The sequence below is a fragment of the Lipophrys pholis genome (genome assembly GCF_963383615.2).
Source record: "Lipophrys pholis genome assembly, chromosome: 3".
NCBI lineage: Eukaryota > Metazoa > Chordata > Actinopteri > Blenniiformes > Blenniidae > Lipophrys > Lipophrys pholis.
The window spans coordinates 4339426-4366298 of NC_137627.1; the positions used below are offsets into that span (position 1 = coordinate 4339426).

At 40.7% G+C, this 26873-nt stretch overlaps 1 protein-coding gene across 1 annotated transcript; it reads right to left on the reverse strand.

Moving 5' to 3' along the window:
- Positions 1 to 7460: 7460 nt before the first annotated feature.
- Positions 7461 to 26217, reverse strand: alp3 (alkaline phosphatase 3). The gene is made up of 11 exons (XM_080460105.1): positions 26078 to 26217; positions 22667 to 22783; positions 22245 to 22360; positions 19452 to 19626; positions 16775 to 16947; positions 16455 to 16595; positions 15595 to 15664; positions 13495 to 13629; positions 12071 to 12262; positions 9849 to 9965; positions 7461 to 8985 (listed from the first exon to the last, which is right to left on the reverse strand). Exons 1-11 carry the CDS (start codon positions 26145 to 26147, stop codon positions 8684 to 8686), a joined length of 1608 nt encoding a protein of 535 aa, XP_080316231.1. The 5' UTR covers positions 26148 to 26217; the 3' UTR covers positions 7461 to 8683.
- Between the last annotated feature and the right edge of the window lie 656 nt (positions 26218 to 26873).

Genomic DNA, 26873 nt, shown 5'->3' on the forward strand with positions numbered 1-26873 from the left:
TTGTTGTTGTTTTTTTCGGTCTTTCCTCCTCAAGTCAAGTCGGTTAAGTTCACACAGCAATGCCAGCACGAGTCCGTGCGCGACCTCTGTGCGCTTTTGATTTACCCTCACCAAGCCAGACAGCGCACCTTCGGAGACTTGACACATTGATACAGAAATCCCACGCTTCAGCACTTATATACATCCTCCCCTTCAGAGAGAGAGAGAGAAAAAGAGTTTCCGCCTCTTTGTGCTGACTTCCCCTGCTGGGTAGAAGCGGAATGAGATGTGATTGGCTGGTGTCTCCTGACATACCAGCCGACATGAGTGGGAGGAGGGAGGAGTTCGATGCGCGCATAGAGGAGGAGCAAGATGTCAACTAAGGATTGCATTACTCCTCATCTATATAGCAGCTGACATAATGACAAACGAGGACCATGCTGCATATTTCAACAGGTCTTAAAGCTAGGCGCAGCACATTAGATGACAGCTGCGCACCTTCTGAAATCACATTGAATAAGCTACTAAATTGTTTTGTGCAGAGGTGGGATATAATCTTCAGGTAGATATACCAATCACAGGAAAAATCATCCATGTGAGTTTAAAAATACAAATTATATATATATAAGGTACAAGGTGGCTTGCGATGATGCAATCGTGAAGTCGTCCAATTATGGCGCGTGTTGAGCAAAAAGGCATATTTATGCACGTTTCACAGACTCCATTTCATACTCCCACCTTGCATCCAGTGATGGCCTAGCTGCCGGCGCATTACGACCTCAGAGTTTTGCGCATCTAAATATAGGTGATATTTTAAAATGGTGGGGGGGGGGGGGGGGGGGGGGTAAGCGTGATAATGTGTGTTCAATCACAGCAGAATATTACAGCACAACGCACTGTCAGAGGGAAAAAGGAGATGTAGTGATTGTGAGGTCTAAGTGGCCGTTCGGGGGGAGAATGAACTTCTCTGCAGACAGCTTTGAAGCGTCTCCATTTTTTTTTAACGCCCACCAGCAGCGGGATGCGAAACAAAGTCCCACGGAGCTGCAGAACCCACGGGGCCGAGCACCTCCACATGCACCCATTAGATCAGTAGTAGGACTGTGGAAGAGAGATTTCACCCGCTTTAAACATCATACAATGCGCACGCTCATTTTGAAAGAGTCCATTTACTCCTCATGGACAACGCGTTGTAATCCTCCGAAATCTGTCATGACACTCCCATGAAAAAAATCTTCCGAAATGTAAATCAATAACGTGTAGATTAAGGGGTTAAATTGATGTCAAACGTGAGGAACCTTTTGTCAAGCTTGCATAAGACGGAGCAGGACATCCAAACGCATGGCGCCTTCACTTCCAGTGCGTAAAGGCGCACAATGGTACCAGAGACAGAGAGATGGACTGAAATGAGTAGAAGCTCTACAGGTGTGTGTGTGTGTGTGTGTGTGTGTGTGTGTGTGTGTGTGTGTGTGTGTGTGTGTGTGTGTGTGTGTGTGTGTGTGTGTGTGTGTGTGTGTGTGTGTGTGTGTGCGTGCGTGCGTGTGCGTGCGTGAGAGAGAGAGAGAGAGAGAGAGAGAGAGAGAGAGAGAGAGAGAGAGAGAGAGAGAGAGAGAGAGAGAGAGAGAGAGAGAGAGAGCGAGAGAGAGAGAGAGAGGGAGAGAGAGCGAGAGAGCGAGAGAGAGAGAGAGAGGGAGAGAGAGAGCCCTGTAAGTACAAATCGACTCTCAGATAAATAGAAATATCATGAAGCTGCAGAGGAGACGCTGCTGCGGCGTCAGTTGTGTGGGATTACAGTGATCGTAAGCTCACGCACACAGGAGAGCCGCCACAAGTTTCAGGCTCATCCCATTCTCCATGTGGCAGGGATTTTTTTTTTGTAAACAACACGCTGTATTGTAGGTTCATTCAAATTTAAAATTTTGGTTGCATCTTTGGCATGTAATTTAGCATTTTTATACGGTTTTAAAAGTGTTTAACTAAGAACATATAATTCAACATCACGTCAGGGTTAAATTGTGAAATGTATTCATATTTTACTAAGTCCCCTATTAATTGAGAATAACACAATATTCTTCAGCACATAACAGCGCTGTCAATTATTGTCATGTTTTGGAGCATTTATTTTACTCATACAATATATAGTTGATTAGAGCGAGTTAAAAGTTAGTCAATATAATAGTTAATATTTTTTGACAGAAATTCAGTCAGAAATGTTGAAGAGAAATGATGAATTGTGTCATTTTGAACAGTTTAATGCTTTTCAAACGAATTGCATTGACACAAAGAGCACATGAGGATGTTTTTCACACTTCAACGTCTTTAAATCTTCAAATACTCTTTGATCACTCTCTGGGATGGAAAGTGATTTAATGAGTGTTCATATAAATGGCAAAATGACATGTCTGCATCAGTAAAATCTGCTATGACAGCTCCGGGGGATTTTCAGGGAGTGACCAGGGATGGCTTCAGAAATCTCCCAGGAGCCACCTGAGCGAGCGTCATATTCTGCACCTCATTCTCCCTCTCTTTTCCCCTCAACTCTCATTTCGTAACAGACCAAAGTTGCGGCAAATCCTTGCAGCCTCCTGATCAGGGGCACCCCCTCCGTCCACGCGGCGCTGAGCTGTGTCCGGTGCTCTGGCGCCACCGACAGGACGACCAAGGTACTGGCAGCCGCAGGGGAGACGCAGGAGTGAGGGGAGCCTGTTGCGCAGTACAGTAAATGTGACTGCAGAGAAGGAGGAGGTGCAGGGAGCTGAGCATCGGGATCTGAAGGGTGTTGGCACCACACAATAACAATTTAAATTTTTGATGCTCTTGTGAAGTAGAAACAATAAGAAACTAGTTTATACAAACCTTGAAATTCAATGAAAACCACCGAAGCTCCCTGTCAAGTGCCTATGTAAACACACGAGAAAGGTTTCAAACATAAGGCTCGTGGACCAAAACCTGCATTTCCCTACTCATTAAAATAGGATTGCAATGTTTCATTAACAGTAGCAAACAAGATATTTCAGCACGAGCTTCCCTGATGAATTAATCACAAAACCAAGTCATTTGCTGTTTTTCTTGAACCAACAAAACACAAAGAGATTAATGTGAGTAACAGATGGATGACATCATTCTCTGGCAACTTTATCACGTTTTGTCTCATAAAATGGGATTTTATTGAAAATGCACTTATTATTCTTAGAACATTTCTAGCGTTTCATGTTAAAAGACAGTTCGTTCTAAACCTGAACATTTCCATATTGGAACATACTGTCAGAATTAAAACTAGGGAAAATAGTTTGAGTTGTCATTAGTTATAGATTATCAACCAGTGGCGGAGCCGGAAAAATGTCATTTGGATCCTCAAGATGAAATATGTGCTTCTTTTGGAGTGGCACAGAAATCACTATTATAAAAACACAAAATGTGTCTCATTCAAAAGCAATCATCAGAAAAACATCTTTAAATTACTTAGAATATCCAGATTTTATATTAAAAAAAAAAGAATTACAAAAAAAAGTTGTAAAATTGGTTGTTTTTACACAGTAAAAAACCTTTTAATTTTAAGTGACTGTCACAAATACAGATCAGTCATGTGTTGGCTTGCTGTGATTTTCTATTCGACTATCACAGGTTCAAACTGCATCCTATTTTAAATAAAGAGAATTGAAAATAAAATATTTTCTTGACTGTTTTCCCCCACGTGATCTTTGCTGTTACTTTTATAGTCATTAATTGCTGCTGATTATATTCTGCATGATCATAGATATTTGTAGCCAATCAGCCAATATTGTTTATATTTACATGTATTTCCATGGCAAATTGCCAGAGTATGATTCCTATTGACTTGTTTATTTGAGAATTTAACTTGGATCCTTAGTATCTAATACAGAGAGTTAACAAATGCCTACTATTGCAATGTAATTAATCATTTAATTAAAAAGGTATGTTGTACTTTCATTTAAGTATTTTGTCTTTTTTCTTACATTCTTTTTTAACAGAATTTCATGCAAACATTAACAAAACAATAAAACAATAAATAAATAAATAAATAAATAAATAAATAAATAAATAAATGAATAAATAAATAAATAAATAAATAAATAAATAAATAAATAAATAAATAAATAAATAGATAAATAGATAAACAAACAACTAAATAAATAAATAAATGTAAGTAAGTATTTTAAATAGTCTTTATGTGAAATATATCACGTGGAGCTACAAACCAAATTAAAATTGTAATAATATGTTTACATTTGAAACCAAGTGCAATGCTGTAAAAATGTTATTTTGCTGTTGTATGTTGTGAAAGGAAGTTAAAGTGGCATTGTTTGAAATTCAACACAGAGATCCAGTGTTTACAGGTGAGCATTACCGGTTTCATCATCTAAATCTATTCCCATTCTGTCTGTAACTTTATGTAACTTTAATATCACGTAAGTTTGTCTTATGTATTTTAAAAGATCCTTTATTAAATGAGAACATGTGTCTTAATGAGATTACCTGTATAAATAAAGGCCAAAAAAAATAACAAAATAAAAATCTGCATTCGACAGAGGATTACTTGATCACATCCACTGGGCTAAATTCAAACTATCATACAGATGTTATTAGCTCAACAAACAACTGAACTCCCATTCTGGGGTGGTGTGATGGAGTGATAGCTGCATCAGGTGAGAACAGGCAGGGCACAACAGTAAAGAACACTCCGTCTGCCATGTGACACTGAGCAGATATGGCAAGATATCGCAGCTGTTGGAGAACAAAGATGCAGCCAGCTGCCTGGTGTGGACAATGGCAGCTGTCAGCGCATCCCCACGACACAGCAGGAGCAGCTGTGGGCTGCTTACCTGACCGACTCCCTTCATTCATCTGACAGGCTCAGATTAATGTGTGTGACTGAAATTATGATAAAAAAGATATAAGAATGTGTTTTACTTTCTTTTGCATTAATTCTAATTGCACTTCAAAAGTCCTGTCTGAGGAAAAGTTGTGTTATTCCTTCATAATTTGAATCCTGATTTGGACTGAACTCTTAATGAATTATATGTAAATATGTGTATATACGATTGAACACATGTTTTATGGACAATTTCTGTATTTCCCAAATATTCGATGTCATTAAGTAACCAACACAAACTGGTATCGGGAGCATCCCATCGCCAAATTTCTGTTATTACACTGACAACTGTTTCATTCTCCAAAGTATCCCAAAGCATTGTGATTTCTGCTTTAAAAACTGGATAAATGAGAAGGAAAGAATGAATGTAGGTCTTCTCTTGTTGTGCCCGGATTGTCTCTCAGTGTGATCAAAAACATCTTTGTAAGCCATCTTTGAAAACTTGGATGTCAGGAGGATTTCCCGGCCGTTAGAGGGAAACGATAATCTGTGCTCTGATAAATCTGAGGAAGCCATTTGAATGAGCGCCCAACAAGCCTCCAGCTGAGTGGCACGAGCGCAGCAGAGCACACAGGAGCAGATGAAACAGGAGCTTTTGTGTGGCGCCACCGCTCAAAGCTCTCGGGCTGCAGATAAGATGCAGATCGCAGATTCAGACTGAAGGAAAATGAGGACAAGACGGCATGGAGGACGTGTCCGTCTGAGCAACAGAACAACACAGTGACAGACGCTGTGACCCGGGCCGAGGAGCAGCTGGAGAGCCCTGGTCTTTGGGGGGGGGGGGGGGGGGGGGGGGGGGGGACGCGCTGTCCCCTCAGGGTGGGAACCAGTGGGGGGAGGGAATCATTGGTGCAGATCCTGGAGAGGGTCCTGAAGACTCCAGGTCCAGCCAGAAGGAGAGGAACCGGCAGAGAGATAACAGAGAAGCAGCGTTTCTCACAACTAAATACAACAACAGCAGCAACAGAAATGGGCTTTACTAAGAGCAAGTTAATGAATGTTTTCACTTTTTATTTCCACTGGTCAGGACATATAAAGTTGCCTGTTTATATAATTATTTGTTTATAAATGTACTTATGGTAATGCATACTTTCCTTCTTTCTTTGGGATTATTTATTTATTTGTTTGTTTATTTATTTTTACATTTGATCACTACTCCAGTTAGTTTCTTTCTTTCTTTCTTGTTATTGGTAATTCTAATGATACTTTTCACTCATTCATACATTTTTTTGTATTTTATCTCTCTCTCTCTCATTCTCTCTCTCTCTTTCTCTCTCTCTCTTTCTACAATGACATTATCACTTGACTGGATATTTTCCAGGAGGCTTCTCTTGACCCTTGTCCTGATCTGCTGTGCTCGCAGGACTGTGTGAAGAAATTTGAGAAGTCGCCCGGTGGCAGACGGTTATCAACCATGTGACACCTGAGAGTCCTCCTCTTACATACAGTAAGTTACATAAAGATAAAGATTTACATGATGTCACAGGGTGGCGAGGCCTTACAGTAAGTCCTGCTCATATTGTGTTCACAGTGTCTGCATCACACTCATAACACAAACTTATTCTGATGAACTTTCTTCCATCATTTTCCGTCCGTGTTTTTTTTCCTTTCACAGGTAAAAGATGAGAGCAGACTCGTCGTCTGAAACTAAAATGATGGCCTGCAGGCAGCCTAAAAGAGTACAAGGAGAGTCAAAATCAGCTTTAACAAACTCCAAACCCCGACAGATGTCCAAAATAATTACCTCAATCTGTTACCCAAGGATAAAAATAGATGATCTTTATATATTTTGCATTATTAATGGAACCGCTGTAGTAATGTCATCAAACCAAGCCGCCCTGAACCTCAATTAGCTCTGCGGATATTGGAAGAACGGATCAAAGGAACCAGGAGTCATTTTTAGACTCAAAGGTTGGGGAACGAAAGCCTTTAGGAGCCCCGTGGACCAATAATTCCTCAGCTGGCAGATTTTAAACGTATCTAATGATGCCAATAAGGACTTAAATGATGGTTTTGAGAATATATAGCAATATGCTATTCACTTATTTGTACATTTTCATTCATCACTTGTTCTCTTCAGGGAGTCGTCTCAGTGGACCTGAGCTCATTAGGCAACAAGCCAACCAGCACAAACACACAGCCAGAGTCATCATGAATTATCTCCAGCCACAAAACAGTCCCTCAACAGGTGGCCTGAATGCCAGGATCGTGATCTTTATCATCAAAGTCCACAGACAAACCACAGGAGGGTCTACATAAGTAGCTGGAAGAAGAGAATGAAGGGCTTTCTGAAACAAAACTTCACTTCAGATTAATGCTGAAATATTAGAAAATATAATCATTTAACTTATGATCGTATCAGGAGTTGGAGGAAAAACAGTAAAAACTCATTTTGAACCGGTTAGAACAATGTTTAAACAAGAAATTAAACACAGCTGACATGCAAGTCTATACTTTTCTGAACATAAAATAAGTCACTATTCATGAAAACGTCACTGAGTTTTGAATCTTACAGGTGAAACAACTCTCAGAAACGTTGGGCTAAACTATGGTGAGAAATATTATTTGTACTACCAACAGACAAATTAACAACTGGAGGTTTATTTTTTTATTCCAACAGCCAGAAAGAACTTGGACTGATTAAAAGAGCAAAGAGAGTGATAGTCTCTCGGAATAAAACAGGGGGACTAATCTGTAAATAATGTCTAAAAGACACGAACAAATAAAACATGATGGAAACATTTAGTGCACATATTATTATAAAGTCATGAAGAGAATCTGTGGAATCGCAGGCTCCGTTTAAACAACTTTTTCAAGTGAAAGTGGAAAACTTTCGTTGCATTTTGGGTGTCCGTTTACAAACAATAGTGCTCAGAGCCACTGAAAATGCAACTTTTTAAAAACTGATCCCAAAGTAAAAAATGGAGGAAGGACTGAAAATGGCGGCCAGAGCAGGTGTTGAGATAAGTGCTCCTTTTATTATCTTGCTGAGAAACCAAAACCCGACCAAGTGGAACACAGCATCTCGAAAAACAGGGCGCAACACATAAAACATCCACCAGGTGCAGACAATCACACTCTCAGGTACAGGTGAAACACATCAGGGCAGGGAACGGCAATCAGACACAAGGAGGAGTAGTCAAGGAGCTGAAAACCAGCGACAGCGTGAGACTTCAAACTAAAACCAGAGATAGACAGGACTGAAAATGTGCACTGTGACAAAATGTAGGTTTGGGGAAGGTACAGCCTCATCTTATCCTGGTGACATGCAATTGGGAATCTTGGAATTTGACACCAGCCCAACAGTTTAGCCAGTTTTTGAGAAATGACCATATACGTTTGAAGCGTTCTTTTTAATTTCTGAAGAGAAAGTTACAAGCAGTATATACAGTATGTGACAAAAAAAAAAGAACATGAGAACTTCTTTCTCCTCCATTAAACGTCTTAACACTGTTGCTTTTTATGGTTTTGGATCAATAAAGTCACAAAGCAGATTTCTAGTGATCAAAGTCTTTTATTGGTGACACATAGTTTGCACCAACAGCCTTAAGCTTAAGCAAAACGCAGCTTAAGTCACTGTTTTCAATAAAAACCCATTGTTTCCTTCCATTGAGATGTTGAAAGTCACAGTTTCCGATTTCCACACACCTTGTTCCCTCGTGAGATTAAGATTCTTACCTGGGTAAAGGAAGCTCTACTGGCCAACAAGCTGGACCTGATGCCCTGACACAAGTCTCTGGATCGATACCCACTGCTCCGCGCCGACGACCCCCTGACTTATGGGTCAGATCTCTCAAGAAGAAGTATGTCTTACATCAGCAGTGTGACGGCGAGCAGCATGCTGACCAAGCTGCTGAGCAGCGTTGTCGATGCACCGGCTGTCCCGGCGCCGTTCCATGGGGTGGTGGTTCGAAACTCGGGAAGCTTCTGACAGTGCCTCAGGTCGGCGCCCACACAGGCAGCATAGGCCATAGCGTGGGCGACGTAGTTCTGCTCGTGGACGCCCTGCAGAAGGTGGGCCATCGGCCCGCGGGCCAGCACCGCCACATCCTCCCCGCTGTGCGTGGTCGACTTTAAGGGGGCGGCAGAGAGCTGGACGTAGTCTTTGGCTTCTGTAAAAGACAAAAATACCGCAAAGGGTTGATTTCAAATACTTTTAGGGCATCCATCAATAATAATACGTTAACAATGGAGGGATTCCAGCTTTGTGAGGGGAAAGTACCCTCTATAAAAGCCCCCTTTCCTTGTGTAGGCTCGTGACTCTTACAAAAGTACTAGCCCTGAAACATGCATTAAGACCTTGCAACTTAAATGTCTTCTGTACTATAGCATATACGTGTTTCATTATTTAAAAGTGTGACCATGATCAACCCGTTATCGGCCAAGATGTCAAACTTGGTAACTTCTATATTTATTCCTTGATCTTCAAGAATATTAATAATACATATTTTTTTAGTAAATCTGGACATTGATATAGATGTACAAGATGTGCAGAATTTAAGACTATTATAAAAATGGATGATATTTTTCCTTCACATTTTTTTAAAATGATATAAGCATCCTTGTGTTTTCCTCCAATTATTTAGGGCAAGTATCTGCAAAAAACATTATATATTGTCTGACACCAGCATTCAGTGGTGTATAAAATGTGGGAAAAGAAATTTCTATCTTTTTTATAAACATTTTTCAAGACATTTTGTCTTGACTTTAAAAAGCCACTTAGGTGAGGAAAAAAACTTTTCCAAGAATGTACTAGAACTAGAATGTACTAGAACAACCTCAAATTTTCCAGTTTACAATTATTTCAAGAGTGAACCATAAAGGATTAATAAACATTACGACTGAAGAGACCAACAAGACTTGCCATTATATTGAAATAGTTGCAAGGTAAAGAGAGAAATTGCTGGCTCAGCGTTTCCTAATCACTTGATGTGTTTCACATACTTGTGAGGAGAAAGTATCAATAGTGTCTTACTTGTGGTGACATTGCGGATGTCAGGACGTTTGCCATTCACGATTTTGTGTCCCGGTCCATTTCCGTACATCAGTATGGTGTAAGGCAGCATGTCTGTAGCCCACAGTGGAGACTTACCTGGAAAACATTAACATCGATTCACAGGTATGGTTTTACACGTAGGGCCCATACACTCACACAGACCATACATACATGAATGCACAGGAAAAGAGGAGGGGGTTCGAGGAGGTTGGGGTTTGTGGAGTCTCTCGGTGTTTCTCTCCAGAGGAGCCATTAGCCTGTTGAGTCTCCCCACTGATGAGGAGCTCAGACTTTCAGAAGCACATTAATCACCACTGCTCTACTGGGAGGAGGAGGAGGAGGAAGTAGGTGATATCAGGACAGAACAGGAACGAGGGTGTAGAAAGGTAGATCAGCTCTACGCAGCCAAAGCTCCACCAATACAGGCTTAACGAGCTGACACTGGTCTGAGGGCTGAGCCTTTTAAAGTGAAAATTTAGACACCGGATCCATCATTGAAGAATCTGTTTTGTTTGGGGCAGATTGGGAAATGTGGTCAAAACAGTATTTTAACCGCACAAGATATTAAAAGCTTCACAGGAAGCTGAAGAAGGTGGATACGAGTTGGAAGAGTAAACCTAAAAATGAATCAGTATGTCTGAAGTGTTTACATGGTGCAGTGCAGAAACTTTGTTGGAAATACACTCCACCCACTCAAACTGTCTTTATGCTGTACTTGGTATGAGTTCTCAATTTAGTTTTTCATATGAGAGATATTATTGTTGCTGACTGTCTAGATCAATAAGCAATAACAACTAACTCTATTTCTGATAGTTACAAACTTTAATCACACAGAGGGAGTGGGTCAATACACACGATCCTAACTGTCACACATAGGGACTGATTTACTGACAGCTTGTATCACTGCAACGTTTAGAAAACGATGTCCACGGAAACACAGAAAGGCTGAAAAAGACGGAGTTAGCATGTCAGGCCACAAGTTGGTAGTTCTTGTAGTGAAAGCAGAGAACAATAGACTATAAGCCTTAGCAATGGTGAGTGCACTGACATTCGTAAGGACGGACGACCAAGTTGGATTGATATTACAGGAGACTCTCAACTGTAAAACTATCAAGTCCCAGGTGAACATGGACTGGGAGTCATGACACTCTGTTGTTACTGTCCATCTACTATCATATGTGCTGAAGAACTATTCACTACAGCCATGGTGCGCATGCGCACCAGCAGCGTTTCAGAAAAGTTGCATTTCATATTGTATATACGTATTTAATGGAAGATAACAAGGAGTTAATGCTTTGTCCACTGCTCCAATGACGAGTTATAGTTATTAACAACTAAGTTCAGTAGAAAACAAACCACTTCACTACATTACTAATGTATACGTTTTAGAAAATAAGAATGAATAAAAACATTTTCGTTTATCAAGAGATTTCAGTGCGGAGCAGTAACTAACACAATCAGTGACGTCTATGTGCTGTTCAGGTCTTGTCAGTTTGACAGCGAGCGAGCAAAGCGTAACAGCAAAGAAACGAAAAAGTGAATTCAGCGATCCTTGATTTTGTCACGTAGACCTGTACTTTTTCTTTGCTGGGGGGGGACACCTTGATACTACAAACAACAAGGAGGGAACAGCAAGGAGGCGGTGAGGTCGATAAGGAGATTAACGGGCGAGAGTCTGATAGAGTGAGAAGAGACGGGAGGAAAAAATGTGTGAGAAAGAGAGAGGAAGGCGTCGGCGTGGTTGGTCGGAGACAGGCAGCGGAGAGAGAGATGAGGAGAAAACAGGGGACTGAAATAGAAAAGCCGCCAGCTGTACGTGTTTACCTGGACTGTAATTGCAGGGGAGAGAAAGCAGGGGAAATGTCAAGCTGCTGGTGGCAGGAGCACAGTGAAGCTGCGAGGAAGCAGGAAGCACGAGGCGTCACACAACTCACACACAACACACACAAAATGCCATCTCAATTGTGTTATGGTCATGGTGGATACACACACCTGCGGGGGGGGGGAGAAAAGAAAGAGCGGAAGATGAACTTCTCCTCCTATTGTGTGAAAAGGACTGAATGATGTCCCATTGACACTCGAGGTGTTTTAGAAAAGTTGTGTTTCCAGTGGCTCTGAGCACCGCTGACACGTTACCACAATGAATGCTTTCCATTTTCACTTGAAAACATTGTTGTGTGAACAAACAATGGCATAATTACCCAGAATGCTCTGCCCACGGAATGGAAAACCGTTGAAGGTGAGGGGATGGGAGTGGTCGGCCATCACTACCGTGAGGGTTTCCCGCTCGTCGGTGAGCTCCAGAGCCTTTGCGATGGCGTCGTCGAAGGCGACTGTCTCGTGGAGGGCCATGTACGCCCGGCCGTCGTGGTGAGCCTGGTCGATACGCCCACCTGAGTGCAGTGACAATAGAATAGAATAGAATAGAATAGAAATACTTTGTTAATTTCACATGGAAAAAGCAGGGAGGAAAGAGTATTTGAACTATATTTCAAAGTTTTGGTTTGTCTGAAAGTCGAAGTCTACATGTCATAAAGTCACTCCATCAGGAATCCGTTTCTTTTACAAATATTTCAAGTTCCTAAGTATTCCCTGTTTGAAATAGTCTTCAATTTGTGTTTGTGACTTCAAAATCAACCAATCAAACTGATTGTCTTTTAGCTGACTGAATAAAGACTCAATAAATATTCAAAATGTATTTTTTTTCATCTCTTAAAGTGACAATAGACTGCTGTTAATCCACCAAATATGTAGCTCTGACAAAGTCCTGGTTGTAAAATCAATTTGAGTTGGACCAGATGTGAAAATGTATCAATTGTGAAAAGTTTCTCAAACGTCTAGAGACCTGTGACACACCTCTCAGAGGTAACAGGAATTGTACTCTGGGTGAGTTTTCCAGTTGGTGCAGTATGTGCTGTTCAAGTCTGGCCAATCTCCTAGATTTCAGAGCAGAATGTTTTTCTCCTGCACACAGTAAATCTAGCAAGGAGATGGAACTAACACCCTCCTCCACACTCCCGCCCCCTCCATATTGTAAAGGAAAAGTAGACCCCAGTTAATAAGTTGTGATCTTGGCGAGGTGTCAGTGATTGGGTGCGCCATATGCCTGCTTCTATTTATATGTTTTAAAGTCATTGTGAAGACACTCAGGAGCACCGTGGTGTCCCCAGGCGGCTGCCTCAGATTAAAGGGGAGATGGATGAGGGGGGCCGGCGAGGCAGCGGCGTGGAACAGAAACACATCAGGTTACCGCTCTCCTGCTAGCACACACTGCGGCAAACTCATCGAACTGTATGCAGAATCAATGTCAAGCCACCGGATCTGGTGCAGGTACACACAGTTCTCTGACAGAGATCGTCACTACAGCAGGTAGGACTGGGATCGCGCTTAAACCCACCAGAGGTGATGCAGAAAATACATTCATATTGTGGCTCAACATTGACTGCAAGTACGAACCTTTTCCCTTTGAATATCATACAATCAATGATTCGGTCGATACATCTGGACCAACCACGTGATTTTACCACCCATCTTTAGTCGCTCCTTCTCTCAGGGGACTTCAGTATCAAGTCTTTTGATGGATTAAGTGATACCAGTGTGTGGAAGGTGGTGCTGCCGTCCTCACCCTCCACCAGCAGGAAGAAGCCGTTGGGGTTTTTCCGCAAGATGCGAATGGCCTTTTCTGTGGTCTCCACGATGGACGGGTCCATGCTTGGGTCCCTGTCCACCTCAAAGCGAAGATCACCAGGTTCGAACAGAGCTGGAGGGATAAGAGAGGAAAAACCAAATGAGGAATCTATCAGCCCACAGCAGAGGAGCAGCGGGGAAGGAAAGTCCCATCTTCCTCCGCACACGTCTACCACTATATTCAACACCAAGGAAGTGAGGGATCACGCAGCCAAAGAAAATCCAAACGTTTATTGGAGGAAGTGAAACAAGCACTCAGTCTAAAAAAAAACACAGGGTGAGTGGATCCCTTCAACTCCTCCACACCATCTCATACTGCACTCAGTGTTTCAAACAGATGGAACATTTTCCAAGTATGAAAACACAAACTAAAGTAGAAATGCAGCATTTATATTTGACCATGGCTTGTTTTGATCCTTTTTTTTTTTTTAAATGCAGGTTCGAACAAGGTTAGAGTATTTTAATACCAGATCCTTATGATTGAGGTTTCTTCTAACAATATAGCAAGATTAAACAAACACTCCTCAGACTGCTAACCTATTAAAATAGATTAATACAAAAGATGAGAGTCGAGGAGAGGCTGTAGCTATGTTGGTAGATTATCCCAGGTTACCAACAACAACAAAACTTTCAAAGTGCGGGAGGATTAAGTGTGAAAGTGAAGTCTCACAATCCTCTTGACATTTTTGATTTCAAGCTGGAATGATAAAATATGGTGATGATCACTGATTTATGCCAAATTGTATGATGTTTTCATTGTACTAAAACATAATTTATTGTTGACATTTTATACTATTGTTGTTGTTATTGTTGTTGTTCAATCTGTTGTTATTATTAATTCAAAAATTAGAGAAATAATATCATAATCCAAAGTACAAAAATAGGAAAATATAAAATGAAGAATACTCAAATATTCCAATTATACAATGACAATATGTTGTTAGGTATTATTGTGGGTAGAAATTAATACATTTTGGAATAATGAGGTGTAACACAACAAAATGAGGGAAAAGAGTCTTGACCTCAACACAAAACAAAATCTTAGTGATTAATTATAGCAGAGACAGGCCTTCTCCTCTCAAATCAGCTTGTCTTGACTTGTTTTATATTTCATTTTCCACAATTTCACACATACAAACTTGGAGTTTATCATGCTGGGGTCCAACAAACCACCACCCAGGGCAACATAATCTGCACATTTAAACCAAGAATGGCTGCATCTATAATGATAAGGATTTATCGACAATGACAAAGACAAACAAAATATGTATGTATTTAAATATAGAAACAAACATTTTCCTACAAGTGTGGTCCTAAACACAGTACAAAACACTTCATGACTAAATTTACATTATGGTTTACATATATAAACCACCTGCATAATTCTCCAGTAGTTGGCTCTTTAGTTTCCTTTTAAATATGGATAATAATGTGGCTGATTGTTTTAAGTTGCTTTCCAGCTCATTCCATGAGTTTTGACCTCTATGGTATATACTCAAACTGGTAGGAGGAATGGTCAAAAATCCCCAACAACACTCTCCTCAAACTTGTGGAAAACTTTCCCAGAAGAGTTCAAGCTGTTGGAGCTGCAAAGGGTGAACCAACATTGTATTAAATCCTATTGTTTAAGAATGAGATGTTACTCAAGTTCATATATGAGTGAAGGCAGGTGAGATTTTGTACTTACATAATGGATGAGAATTAAATAAATGTAGATTCAGAGACGTCTATTTCCATTTGTTTATGGAAGAAAACACTTAGTGAGTGGAGCACAATGAGGATACAGTCTGAATAGAATTGTAGTAACAGTAGTTAAAGTAAACGTGATCTGCGCTTGGCACAGATTTTAACTGCTTGTGTTTGTACCTTCAAAACACGATGTGGGTCAGCAGTAGTTTATTCAGGACAGGCATCCCTCATATATAATGAAATCATAACCAAGGACACAACAGGCTTGTTGTTGAAGTGTTCCTCAAGGCCCGGGGAAGAAGTCTTTACCTTTCTGTGAAAAGAAATAAATCGGCAATAGAAAACGTACCCATGAGGTAGTCTGTGGTTTCAGGGTCAACAGCGTCGAAATGGGTTTTATCCCACGCATACTGGGCAACCTGTGGCACAAAGATGAACAACAGTGAGGGAAAGTAGGACAGCTGCAGCAGTGTTTTCTGCCCGCTGTGAGTCACCACATGAGTCACTTGTTGATGTACACCATCTCTCCAATAATGGCTCTCTCAACTGGCACTGATGCTGTTTACAATCTGCAAGTTACTGTGTTATTCACAACAATGGTGATTCATTCATATTCATCCTGCAGGGTTCGCTCTCCAATTGTTCCAAAGAATGATCCTACAGATGAAGGTCTAAAAAAAAAAAGAAAAAAAAGAAAAAGGGCCCGATTATTTAAGGATGACAAATCTGAATGATGGAAAAATAAATTAAAATACAAATAAAAAAACAAGCATGTTGTTCATGACTGCTCCTGGAAACAAACAGCACTGTGTGCATGTGCATCTCTGACGATTCAAGCAGGTTTAAAGGTGACAAATAATAACTATATCTTATTTTTTTGTCTAAACATTTACAAGACAGTCATTTTGACTTGTATGACTTGTATCTCAGTTAAGCCCCAGTGCTCAGGATGGATTTGAAGCTTGCTTAATAATCCACCATATATCCAATATTTCCCTGCAGTGTTCATGGAGCAGAAGCTGAACTGTCACCCGGGCTGTAGTTACTCTTTGAGACAGGCACCTGAACCTGACACTGAAATACATAAATAAATAATATGTACTTGTACTTAAGTGCTCTGATTTCACACCTTGTCACATTACTTGGTGATTTGGCTTCGTCTCACCACCCCGAAGCTATAAATAACATTCTGCTGGGTAAACATGTTACCTTTCCCATCTTGGAGCTCTGCCACTCTTTGATTAGATCACGTCCGTCTTTTCTTTGGCCCCGGGACGAGTAGTCCCAGGGGTACTCGGGGTCCTTTGTGCCTCGGGGAGTCATGTACTTCCTGCCACCGCCGATGATCACCTGGAAATAAACACAACACACACGTCCAAGTGTGACTCAACAGGTCCAAACAGAAATTGGAGGGGAACTATTGTTCCTGGTTAAGCTTTTTAACAGATATGTTTAATAATCTTCTACTGATTTCAAGTCTGCACAAAACAACCAGACTTCCCTTCGAGAATTCTCTCAGTCGAACTCACATCGATGTCAACGTTTTTGATGAGCTGTGATGCGATGTCGGTGCAGCCTTCCTTTTTGGCGCTCTCTGGCATGTCGGCGTCGCTGTACCACTTCCTGCTCACGCTGTGGGCGTAGGTGGTGGCCGGGGTGGCGTGCTGCACCCGGGTGGTTGTCACAATGCCAACAGACTTACCTGCAAACGTGAAGAAGAAAAGACAAACGGTCAGTAGGTAGACGTCACATACAATGGAAGCATTCAAATGAGGGTGAGATCCTGTTTACAACAATCCACTGAATGATGTTGTAGGTTAACACACAATGGGACATATTGGAGCATTACATTGAATTAATCTGGATTCGGAACCAAGAAGAAAAAGGAAATCGTAAATGGGAGACGGTAGAACACAAAATATCTTATGATAAAGTAAACAAACAAAAGTCGTGAGTGGCCAGCTAAAGGAATGCATACAACTGCATCTTTTTATTCATACTCAGTAAAAACAAATGCAATCACACACACACGCACACGCGCGCACGCACGACATCTGACATTCCATATTCATCAAATCAAATGCACTACCGTGACAGAGCATCTGTCAATGTTAGAATATCAGCCTCTACGTGTGTGCATAATATCATGTTTACATCCACTTTATACATGCAAAGCGTCAACAGCTCAGCCCATTGGTGTGTTAAAGAGGTTCAATCATACTGTCATTGATTTGGAACAAGTGTCAGCCCCCTCTGGAGGCTCATTTCCAGCTCTAGTCAATCAGAAAGCTTCCCCAGCTCAAAGCGGCGCTTCAACAAACTACCGTGTTATTCTGTGCAAAGAGCAAGTTAATTTTAAAATACTGAAAAAAGGGGAATTTCCGTTAGTTTATAAACAGCTGTAGAAAGACACTGAAAAAGAGGACCAACGTAAGATGTCATGGATGATGTTGCATTTATGTTGAAGGGAAGAAAAACACATAAACTTAACGCTCCCTGCTTTAACAGCTGTCATAAATGAGACCAATGAAAACAGGAGACTGAAGAAGTGAGGCCTCACATTTATTTTGCCCCCGGTGTTCCTGCACGGAGGCTGATAAGGCGGACATTGGACAGCCGCTCCGTGAGGACGTCTTCTTTAAACACATTTACGACATCAAATGGAGTCCTCTTCAGGTCCAAGTCTATAAATACCTCTCTGTGCAGAGGTCAGGGCCAATACACACTGCTGGTGTGTGTGTGACGATATCCTGCATTTCTGGGCACTGATGACAGTGGAACATGATACGAGTGGAGGTGTTTCCCAGTGCGGTGGAACCCGAGGCCAGTGGCCGCCGGCGCTCGCTGCAGCTCCCCGGCGGGCCGGTGTAATACCACTCAGTCTGGAGGCGGACTGCAGCTCAACGCAGAGCGCTCAGCTGTAAAATCAGGTTTTGTAGGAGCTGTAACAGACCTGAGGGATTTTCTTTTTGACACGCAGGCTTGTGTCAGGAATCCGCCTGGTGCCTGAGCAAGAGACACTAAAGCCTCAATCACAGCATCACTGGAGCTTCCTCGTGTGACGTTAAATGCATCTGCGGGAAAATGGCTGCTACCACCGGACATGGAGAGGGCGTAACAGATGATCCACCGTGTGATATGTGATATAATCTTGTTTTTACGTACACAAGGGAATTTTCTTGACGGGAACGGTGGAGTTTTTCTCCTCTGATCTTCGTTTATACACCAGTATATTGGCCAGTGGGAGTCTGTCGCTTGATTTGTCCACAATAAATCACTTTGACTTTGTTCTCCTCCTTTGCTTGGAATCCAGTTCTCTTACATGGCTCCAAAAAATAAACACTTTAAACAAGTTCAGATGTGTTATACACAATCAAAAGCTATTCAGTTTGACTCCCACAAAAAAAAAAAAAAAAACACAAGCAGAAAAGGTTTTTTTTTTTTCAATTGCGAGTTAATTTGCACAAATATTCCTTGAGTTATAGTTTAAATCTTGATTGCTCTGCTGTTGAACCAGAATTTAGGCAAACCATATAAAAGAGCGAATATTTATGAAAATAGTTTGGACAACACCAATCACCTATGACATTACGACTAGGTGCCTCCAACTGAGGAGAATATATTAATTCAGAACAATATCCTGCACCTTGTTTCACTGTGTTGAGAAATTTGTTGACTTAAAATATCACTCAAGAATTTATTTCTTTCCTTAAAAGAAGCAACAAAGCAACAAGTTTAGTGTCTTTTTCTAGTCTTGTTGTAAACTTTTCTAGTGTTTTGAATACACGTATTGTTCTGCGGTTAATGTCCCTAACAGGGAGCGGTGGATGCGTCTTTTATCCAAACCAAAGCATTTCCATTGCTCAGCCTGAGAGTCTCATACTTATTTTGAGAACAGATTGCTCATCTGTCCATGAATGTCCGTGTCCTCTCCATTGTTAAAGTTCATATCAATATGTTCTCTGTGTGTGTGGTTTCATTAAAAAAACATAAAAAAAACCAACAAACAAAAAAAAAAAAAAACAGCACCCACTAGTGTCCTGGCATGCTAACTACATCATTTTAAGGGTTTTCTTATCCAGGATGTGTTTTTTGTATCTCTCCTCTAATTATTCCTCGCTCTCACAGCGCCCATTACGATTACATGCAAGCTATGCATCATGCAGATGATGTGTCATTTGCAGCCGTGGACCACGGTGGTCTCACCTGCGTCTTTGGCCCACTTCAAGATGGACGTGACCTCGTTGCCTCTTTGTGTTTTGCAGATGCCGTTGCGGCCCGCCGCGCTCACGCCGATGGTGTTCAGGTTGGTTTTCACGCCGCACAAGTAAGCTGTGGCCGTGGCTGCACTGTCGGGGATCTGGAAGTCCACGCTGTAGGTCTGCACCACACAGTCGGGCATAAATCAAAGACGGAAATGAATTATTCATCAATGTGTAATATTATTTATAGCAGGAGGGGATAAAATCAATCTTCCTCTAACCGTGATTAAAGTTTCATCCTAAAACCATATCATATAAACATTTCAAATTCCAAGGTAAGCAGAATTTCCAATTCTCATGCATCAGGAGAGAAACTCTGGTTTATAACCGCAGGAAGCCTGTGTTAGTCACATGCTAGGTCAGAAATTCCTAAGGAATCTCACAATAAAAGCTTTGTTGTGGGGGATGAGGCGTGTGCGTGGATCTTTTCTGCTAAACCAGTTTCCTCTGGCGATCCAAAAACATGCGTTTGAGGATAATCTGTGTTTCTCTAGGTATGAACGTGTGAACTCTCGTCTCGGAGCAAGGGTGTCATAGATTTGAATCTAACTGAATGAGCCTTTTTTATGGTTATGGTTCGCTACGATCTGATCCAGTGACTGTGAGTAGGATAAAGGGTTTGTTTTTTTAGGACGGACGAATGGATGTTGTTCAGATCCAAAAGGAAGGAAAATGACTATTGGAAGCCAGAAGGCCTGCAACTGTAGTCATTTTAATTTCCTTTCATTACATTTGCATTACCTTCAATGCAAAATGATCATGTATTTTTATATTATTACATAAACTGAAAAAGACGAACACTTGTTTTGACAAGTAATTTGATGTACGGAAAATTAGAAAAACTTTAGAAAAAAACAAAAAACAGTCTAACAATGCAAACACAGTAAAATGGAAATGTAGAGGAAAAACTAAAGAGTGATAAATGTATCTCCAGTTGAGACCCAGGGCATTTAGTCCCTGTTTATATAATGTTTTCAAGTGAAAATGGAAAAACCTTCATCACGATTTATGAGTCTGTTTACACACCAACAGTGCTCAGAGCCACTGAAACCTTGTCGTATTGAATAAGTTTATAGTAAACTAATATGTTCGTCATCTATGCTGCTACAGTGATCTGACACAGCAGCTATTTCTCTTAAATACAGTCTATTGATGGAAAGCTCCTGTAAAAAATATTAAATCTTTAATCATAGCTTTCACCTTAGTACTAAAAAGGTGTGTTTTGATAAGAAAAATATCAGTTTTGAACTCCATTATCCTTTTTTCATGATGATTTCTTCTAAGAACAAAGAAGAAATAAAGAATTCTGTAATCTTTCTTTTCGTGTTTTTTCACCCAGATTACAGTAAATCATAAAGTGAGAAGAGCTGATCTGTCATGAGAAAAATATCAATGGAAGAGAAGATTTTATTGCAATAAAAACATTTTAATTGGGCACGTAGTACAACTTTAGGAACAATTACTTTTATTGTCCTTTTTTTCTTTTTATCTAATGATTGACTGGTGATTTATATGTGAAAAATATTTCTCCTTGAAGTGTTTTGCATCAGTGACACCCTCGGTGTGGATGATAAAAGCAATATAAACAAGAAGAAAAGTATTAAATGCAGCCGAGCAGAGACAAAGGAAGCTTGTACAGGATCATCCATCATACTGTGCATAAATCAACCTCACTTCTGAATGATGAGAAAACAAACAGGGCCAGAGAAGCAGGTTAAGTGAAATTGCATAATTTTTTGCATTTTCATTTGACACCTATCTCATCCGCTAGAAGTGAACTGCAAAAAACCTGCAAAAAAAATGGGTTTATTTCCAAGAAATATAGCTCTGTTAAAGTATTATTTCCATATTGGCTGCAGGATTTCTTTGACTGCTACGTTGCCAACATTATTAGCAAATTGTTATTCCAATAATGTTTGAAATATCTTAAAACATCGCTGGTGAGATATTAGGTTATTGACTTTGTTACGTTGGAAAAGACCACAATTATTACATTATTGGTAGCTATTATGTTATTGGCCATTATTACATTATTGGATTTTACAGATCTTAATAAATGTTAGGGTGAAGCTGCTGGTTAAGGTTTGGTTCAAGGGTTAGATCAGGGGAGGGTTAGTGATTTTCCCAGGACGCCACATTAGCCAGACATTAGTTAACTTGAGTTTTGCGCAATAAGAAAATTATCTCTTGATAAAAAAGCAGCTTGTGACATTATTTTTATAAGTTACTGATGCTCTGCATCACGTTCCCAGACTGAGTCCTTTATTACATTTTCAATTCATTTTTTCTAAATCTTGAGTTCAGTAAACATGAAAATTAAACCTGTATTTTTTTCACTGTTTGCTTTGCTGGGTAAGGTATGAGACACCATGTAGCAACTAAAATTACATTTATTACGTTTAAATGTAATAAAACCAACAAAAACTTTCAATTATTATATGCATCACACACGCTACCTGTCTTTTGTTTGAGAATGTCCCAGTGACACCCTGAGGGCCGGTCAAGCAGATCCAAAGGGTCACGTAGGGCCCCCGGGCCTGGTCTGGTGCGGAAAATGCCCCTCAAAGATAGATAGACCCCCATAAATGTGTGTGTGTGTGTGTGTGTGTGTGTGTGTGTGTGTGTGTGTGTGTGTGTGTGTGTGTGTGTGTGTGTGTGTGTGTGTGTGTGTGTGTGTGTGTGTGTGTGTGTGTGTGGGTGTGTGTGGGTGTGTGTGGGTGTGTGTGTGTGTGTGTACCTTAGCCAGGCCCACGTGAGGGAAGGTGTCCATGGTCATCACCGTCTCCTCTCCTGTCTGGTTCTGCAGCTGTCCCTTCAGGATACGAGCTGCTGTGTAGGTTGTGATTCCCATACCTGATGCACACGCACAGACACAGACACACAGACACACAGACACACAGACACACAGACACACAGACACACAGACACACACACTTTAAAGATCAGTGTCACTCCAATCGGCAGCATCTTTCCATTTTCTTTAAAATACTTGTTTTTGTGCTGCACATCAGTAAAACAGACAGGAAACAGAAGAGACAAGGACACACATTAAGAGGAGGTTCAAAGAAAGTAGGTCAGGGAGCGTCTAATTCATGCCATACCTACTCAGCCAGGACAAGCCGTCTAAGGTTGTTAGCTGTGTGGCTTTTCATAACTCACCATCTCCCAGGAAAAACAGGATGTTTTTGGCAACGTTGGTATTGGGCTGGCGGTCCAGCACAGACTGCAGTGTCTTCCTGGCCTGAGACCTCCAGAACTCTGGGTTCTCCTCCTCCACTGGAGACAAACGGACACATCAAACTGCGGTCAGATCCAGAAACACTGTAAAGAACCAGCCAAACTTGAGCCTGCACTTTCTCCGCTCTCAGGTGTAGAAAACCAGATTGCGGATCATGGAGCAGGAAACACTGTCAGCTTCGCTTCATGCCGCTCACTCAGTTTATTTTTTATCTTCTGATTCGAGCTTTGCTTGTGCTGCCTGGAAATTTTTTTTAATCACACATCTGTTTGGATCAGAGTGCCTGCTGATTATATTGTGTCGCGAAATGCTGCCAGCGATGTTTCTCACTAAAACTAATTGAAGAGATTCACTGTGAGATGACTGTTTTTTGATGGTATCAGTGGACGGCTTCTCTGTAGGGTTGCCAGATTGGGCAGTTTTCAGCTAACGGGTTTTTTTCAACACATTGGGGGTGTTGATAAAAGTTTGCGCTGCGTTTTATAACTTCTGGTGGATTTTTCAGAAAACATTCAAAAGAAAATATTCACAAAATAGTTGCAATTTCATGGCCCAAAAAAAGAAAAAGAAAACATCATTTAACAAATCGAAGTCATTTGTTTATTTTTATGGGCTTAAAAGGAATAAATTCAACATCACTGGACACAATAATATTTAAAGGTTACAATATTATGTGAAATACAAGCAAGTAAGAACAGAATAAATACATGTCATATTCAAAATTAAACTTGATTTGAAGTTTGATGGTTGAGGTTTCCGTTGCAACTATTTGGCTGTTTATCAGTTTTAGAGACTCATAGAAACATTTAAAATCAGGAAAATGTATTTGTTCATGAAAAAGTGTTGTTTTTTAAAAAAAAAATGAGCTGAGCAGGTTTTAGTTTGAGTTTAGGCTGGAAACCCTGCTGATCGGTCAGATTGGATAGCACACTGTCATTCATGGATATTGTAGGTAGTTTGTAGCAACTCCTGGTCAATTACAGACAGTTTTAACACACAAAAAAAGCTTAAACTACTTAATTTTGTGCATCTTTGTTCCTTCAAGTTAATTCAACTTGAAATGAAATTCAACCAGAATCGGGTATCGGGTCCAATACCGCATGGAGTACTCGCACTCATAAGTTTAGCAACGTCAGCAGTCGGTAGGCAAGAAAGCACAAGCGATGTCTGTGGTTTGGAGATTCTTTCATATTAATGAGAATTACCAAAGTCAGGAGGTCTCTGGCTCGAGGCCGAGCTTTTCTTTTTGGAGTTTGCATGTTCTCTTTGAGTTCGTTGGGTTTTTCCAGAACAAAAACATACAATTGAGGTTAATTGGCGGCCATAAATTTCCCATATATGAATGTCAGTGTGAGTGTCCGTCTCTCTGTGATGGACTGTCGACTTATACTGGATAAAAGCGTTACAGATGATAGAAGAAACATCTAGATGCAGCGAATCACCCGCTTCGGTACAGATGTAATGCTTTGAACGAGTTTCAAATGGAAATGTAATGTAACATCAAAGGGGTGTTTCATGCTTCCTGTAGATATTGGAGATTTTTTTGTTTGTTTGTTTTAAAGCTCCTGTGGGACTTGAATGCGAGTGTGAGATAGTATCACATGCTTGTTTGTGTCTCTGCTGTCACAGGCCCCCCCACACCACACCCCCGGCCCCCCACCCCTTCATCTCCTGCAGCCCGTCGCTCTGGGCTCTCATACAGTGATTCACTAATACACAGCCAGCACTGATCACACAGGGTTACACAACTCCACATGTACTGATTTTAAGGTTCTTACAAAAAAGCTTGGGTAGTGAAGTGTTTTTCCAGGATTAAAGGAAACAGAAAAAGCTGAGGAATCGTCAAGGAGGGGAGGAGGAAGGTGAAGCAATGGGTGGAAACAAAGCGAGCTGAAGATGACAAAAGTCTGAGAGCATCACGGAGGAATATATACATTCCACACGTTCAGTGATGTTCTGTGTGTCTTTAATGTACACAAAAGAAAGAAACATGACTATGTCATGATAAAGCTTTTTTTTTTTTTTTTCCTCAACTTCGAAACTTGTTAATTCTTTAATAAAGGGTCATGAACCATTTAGCCAGCTCACATGAAACTCACATAAACTCTACAAATGGAAACACGGACCCCAGAGATCATGATAATATGGGTAGAAGTCTTTAAAATAGATTCACTTGAAAAGCCGTAACATCAATCTAACTAAGTCATCATACTTAATTAATCGTCTTGGGGGAAATTCCTTTTTATTTTCCTGCACTGATGGAGTGTGTTTACTCTGTCGTTTTTTTTGTCAATCAGATTGAATTGTTTCAGATCGAGAGATCAGACTGTCTGCTATACATGAGCAGTGAATAAAGTCACTGTGTGTGCGGGTTTAAAACATAGTCTCATTCAGTCAGTGCACTTTTCACACATGATCCCACATCCGTCTTTACCTGAAAGCCAGCTGGTGTTGGAGATGGATTTGTTAGCTCGACTGATCAAGCTTGCTGGTTTTCTTTCGTGGATTAAAACAACAAAGAAACTTCCTCTTTGTTCAGAATCTGATCAGGAAGACAAAAGCGTGGAATGTCTTGCTGTGGCAGTTTTTTATTGTCCTGCGTCACCTTCTTCCTTCACGTGGCGATGTTATGTGACAGACGTGTGCACTAAAGGTAATTTAACCTCAATCTAGAGAGCCATGGTCAGCGTTTTCATGGACTCCGTTTGCATTGAGCATCTGGATAAATCACCCCTTTTGCAGTGAAATTTCTTTCCGAATGGACCGTAACAGATCAGAATCTTACAATTAAAAACATTTAAATGAAGCATTTTTCCTTCTAATCAAGTTTTCATTACAGTTGTCAATACAGCTACTTCATTGTTTTTACAGCGAATAGAAGCTGATTGGGATGGTTTCATTGCTGGTTCATGCCTGCTTGTATGAAGATATGTTGTTTTTGTGTGTGGACTCATCGGGAGCTGGCACAAAAGCAGCTTTACCAATGCGTCGACATTGTTCTTTTACTTGCAACATTATGAACCTCCTGCATTAGACAGTAAGAGCTCTGATAACTGTGAAGCTTTATAAGGACGCTCACCTCTGTGAGCTGCTGATACCTCAGTTTCCATCTGATTGTGTCAGTTGACGGAGCAACACATGACTCAATGTTAGCCAATGGGAATATGGAAAACGGATATTAAAAAGTTGGAGATGGAGTGTCTAAAACCAGCAAAATCTAACATTTCTAAAATAAAAACCAAGAGAATTACAAAGCAAAAAAAAAAAAACAGATTAACACTTAACGGTTCACACAACAAAATGCTTCCTTTGCATGTTTGATATCGTCTCACCCTTGGCGACGGATGATCCGATTGTCGCCAGCAGAAGGAGCGCTAAGATGGCCCCTCCAGTCGTCTCCATGGCCACGTCTGAACCCGGGGGTCTGCTGCTCTGGACTGTCCAAAGACCAGCTCCTCCACTGGACCAACACCCGTCTGCAATCACACCCGCTGGCTATCGTCTTTAACAGCAGGTCATAAATACATAAAGACAAAAAGAGCAGTGGCAAATCTGTGGAGCCTCAGACTGAAAAGACCATGTGGTTGTGGACTCAATTAATTCACTGCTATATTGAAGTCTTAGTTTTAAAGAGTTTGTAAGGGATTATTTTAATCAGTATTTGTATGACAGGATCTTATGAGTTTATTTATAAATGGGCACATAACAGAGGAATAGAAAGCGTGTGCTTGTGATTTCTAATCATAGCTGGTCTGTATCTGACTGATAATGCAACAAGGGACATGGTTATGTAAGTGAGAAAGACAGAGTCCACCGGGACCGAGCTGAATGGCAGAAGCACTCAGCCATCTCTTTTCCAATGAATATGTTAGCAGAAGTAAAAAAAATATGAATCGAATTTGATGTTTTGGGGGTTTTTTTGTGCTTGACTAACATTTCCCCTTCACTGATAACTGAAAGAATAAAAGAAGTTAACATAGGAACTGATGGAAATGCGTAGTTCATTTTTTATTCAACAGGTGCAATGCGTCATACTGATAATGGGACTTTTATCAGAGCTAATTCGATCAGAGTGTTCCCTCCTCGATCACTGATTAGTCTCACCAAATGTGAACAGGCCGCTAATGA

Bases quoted from the DNA above. Each gene is read 5' to 3' on its own strand.
- alp3 (XM_080460105.1), bottom strand. From the start codon at position 26,147: ATGGAGACGACTGGAGGGGCCATCTTAGCGCTCCTTCTGCTGGCGACA. The intron at 22,361-22,666 runs GTGAGTTATGAA...CGTGTGCATCAG, and splicing joins CCTGTTTTTCCTGGGAGATG to GTATGGGAATCACAACCTAC. The intron at 16,596-16,774 runs GTGAGTTCGACT...GTTTATTTCCAG, and splicing joins TCAAAAACGTTGACATCGAT to GTGATCATCGGCGGTGGCAG.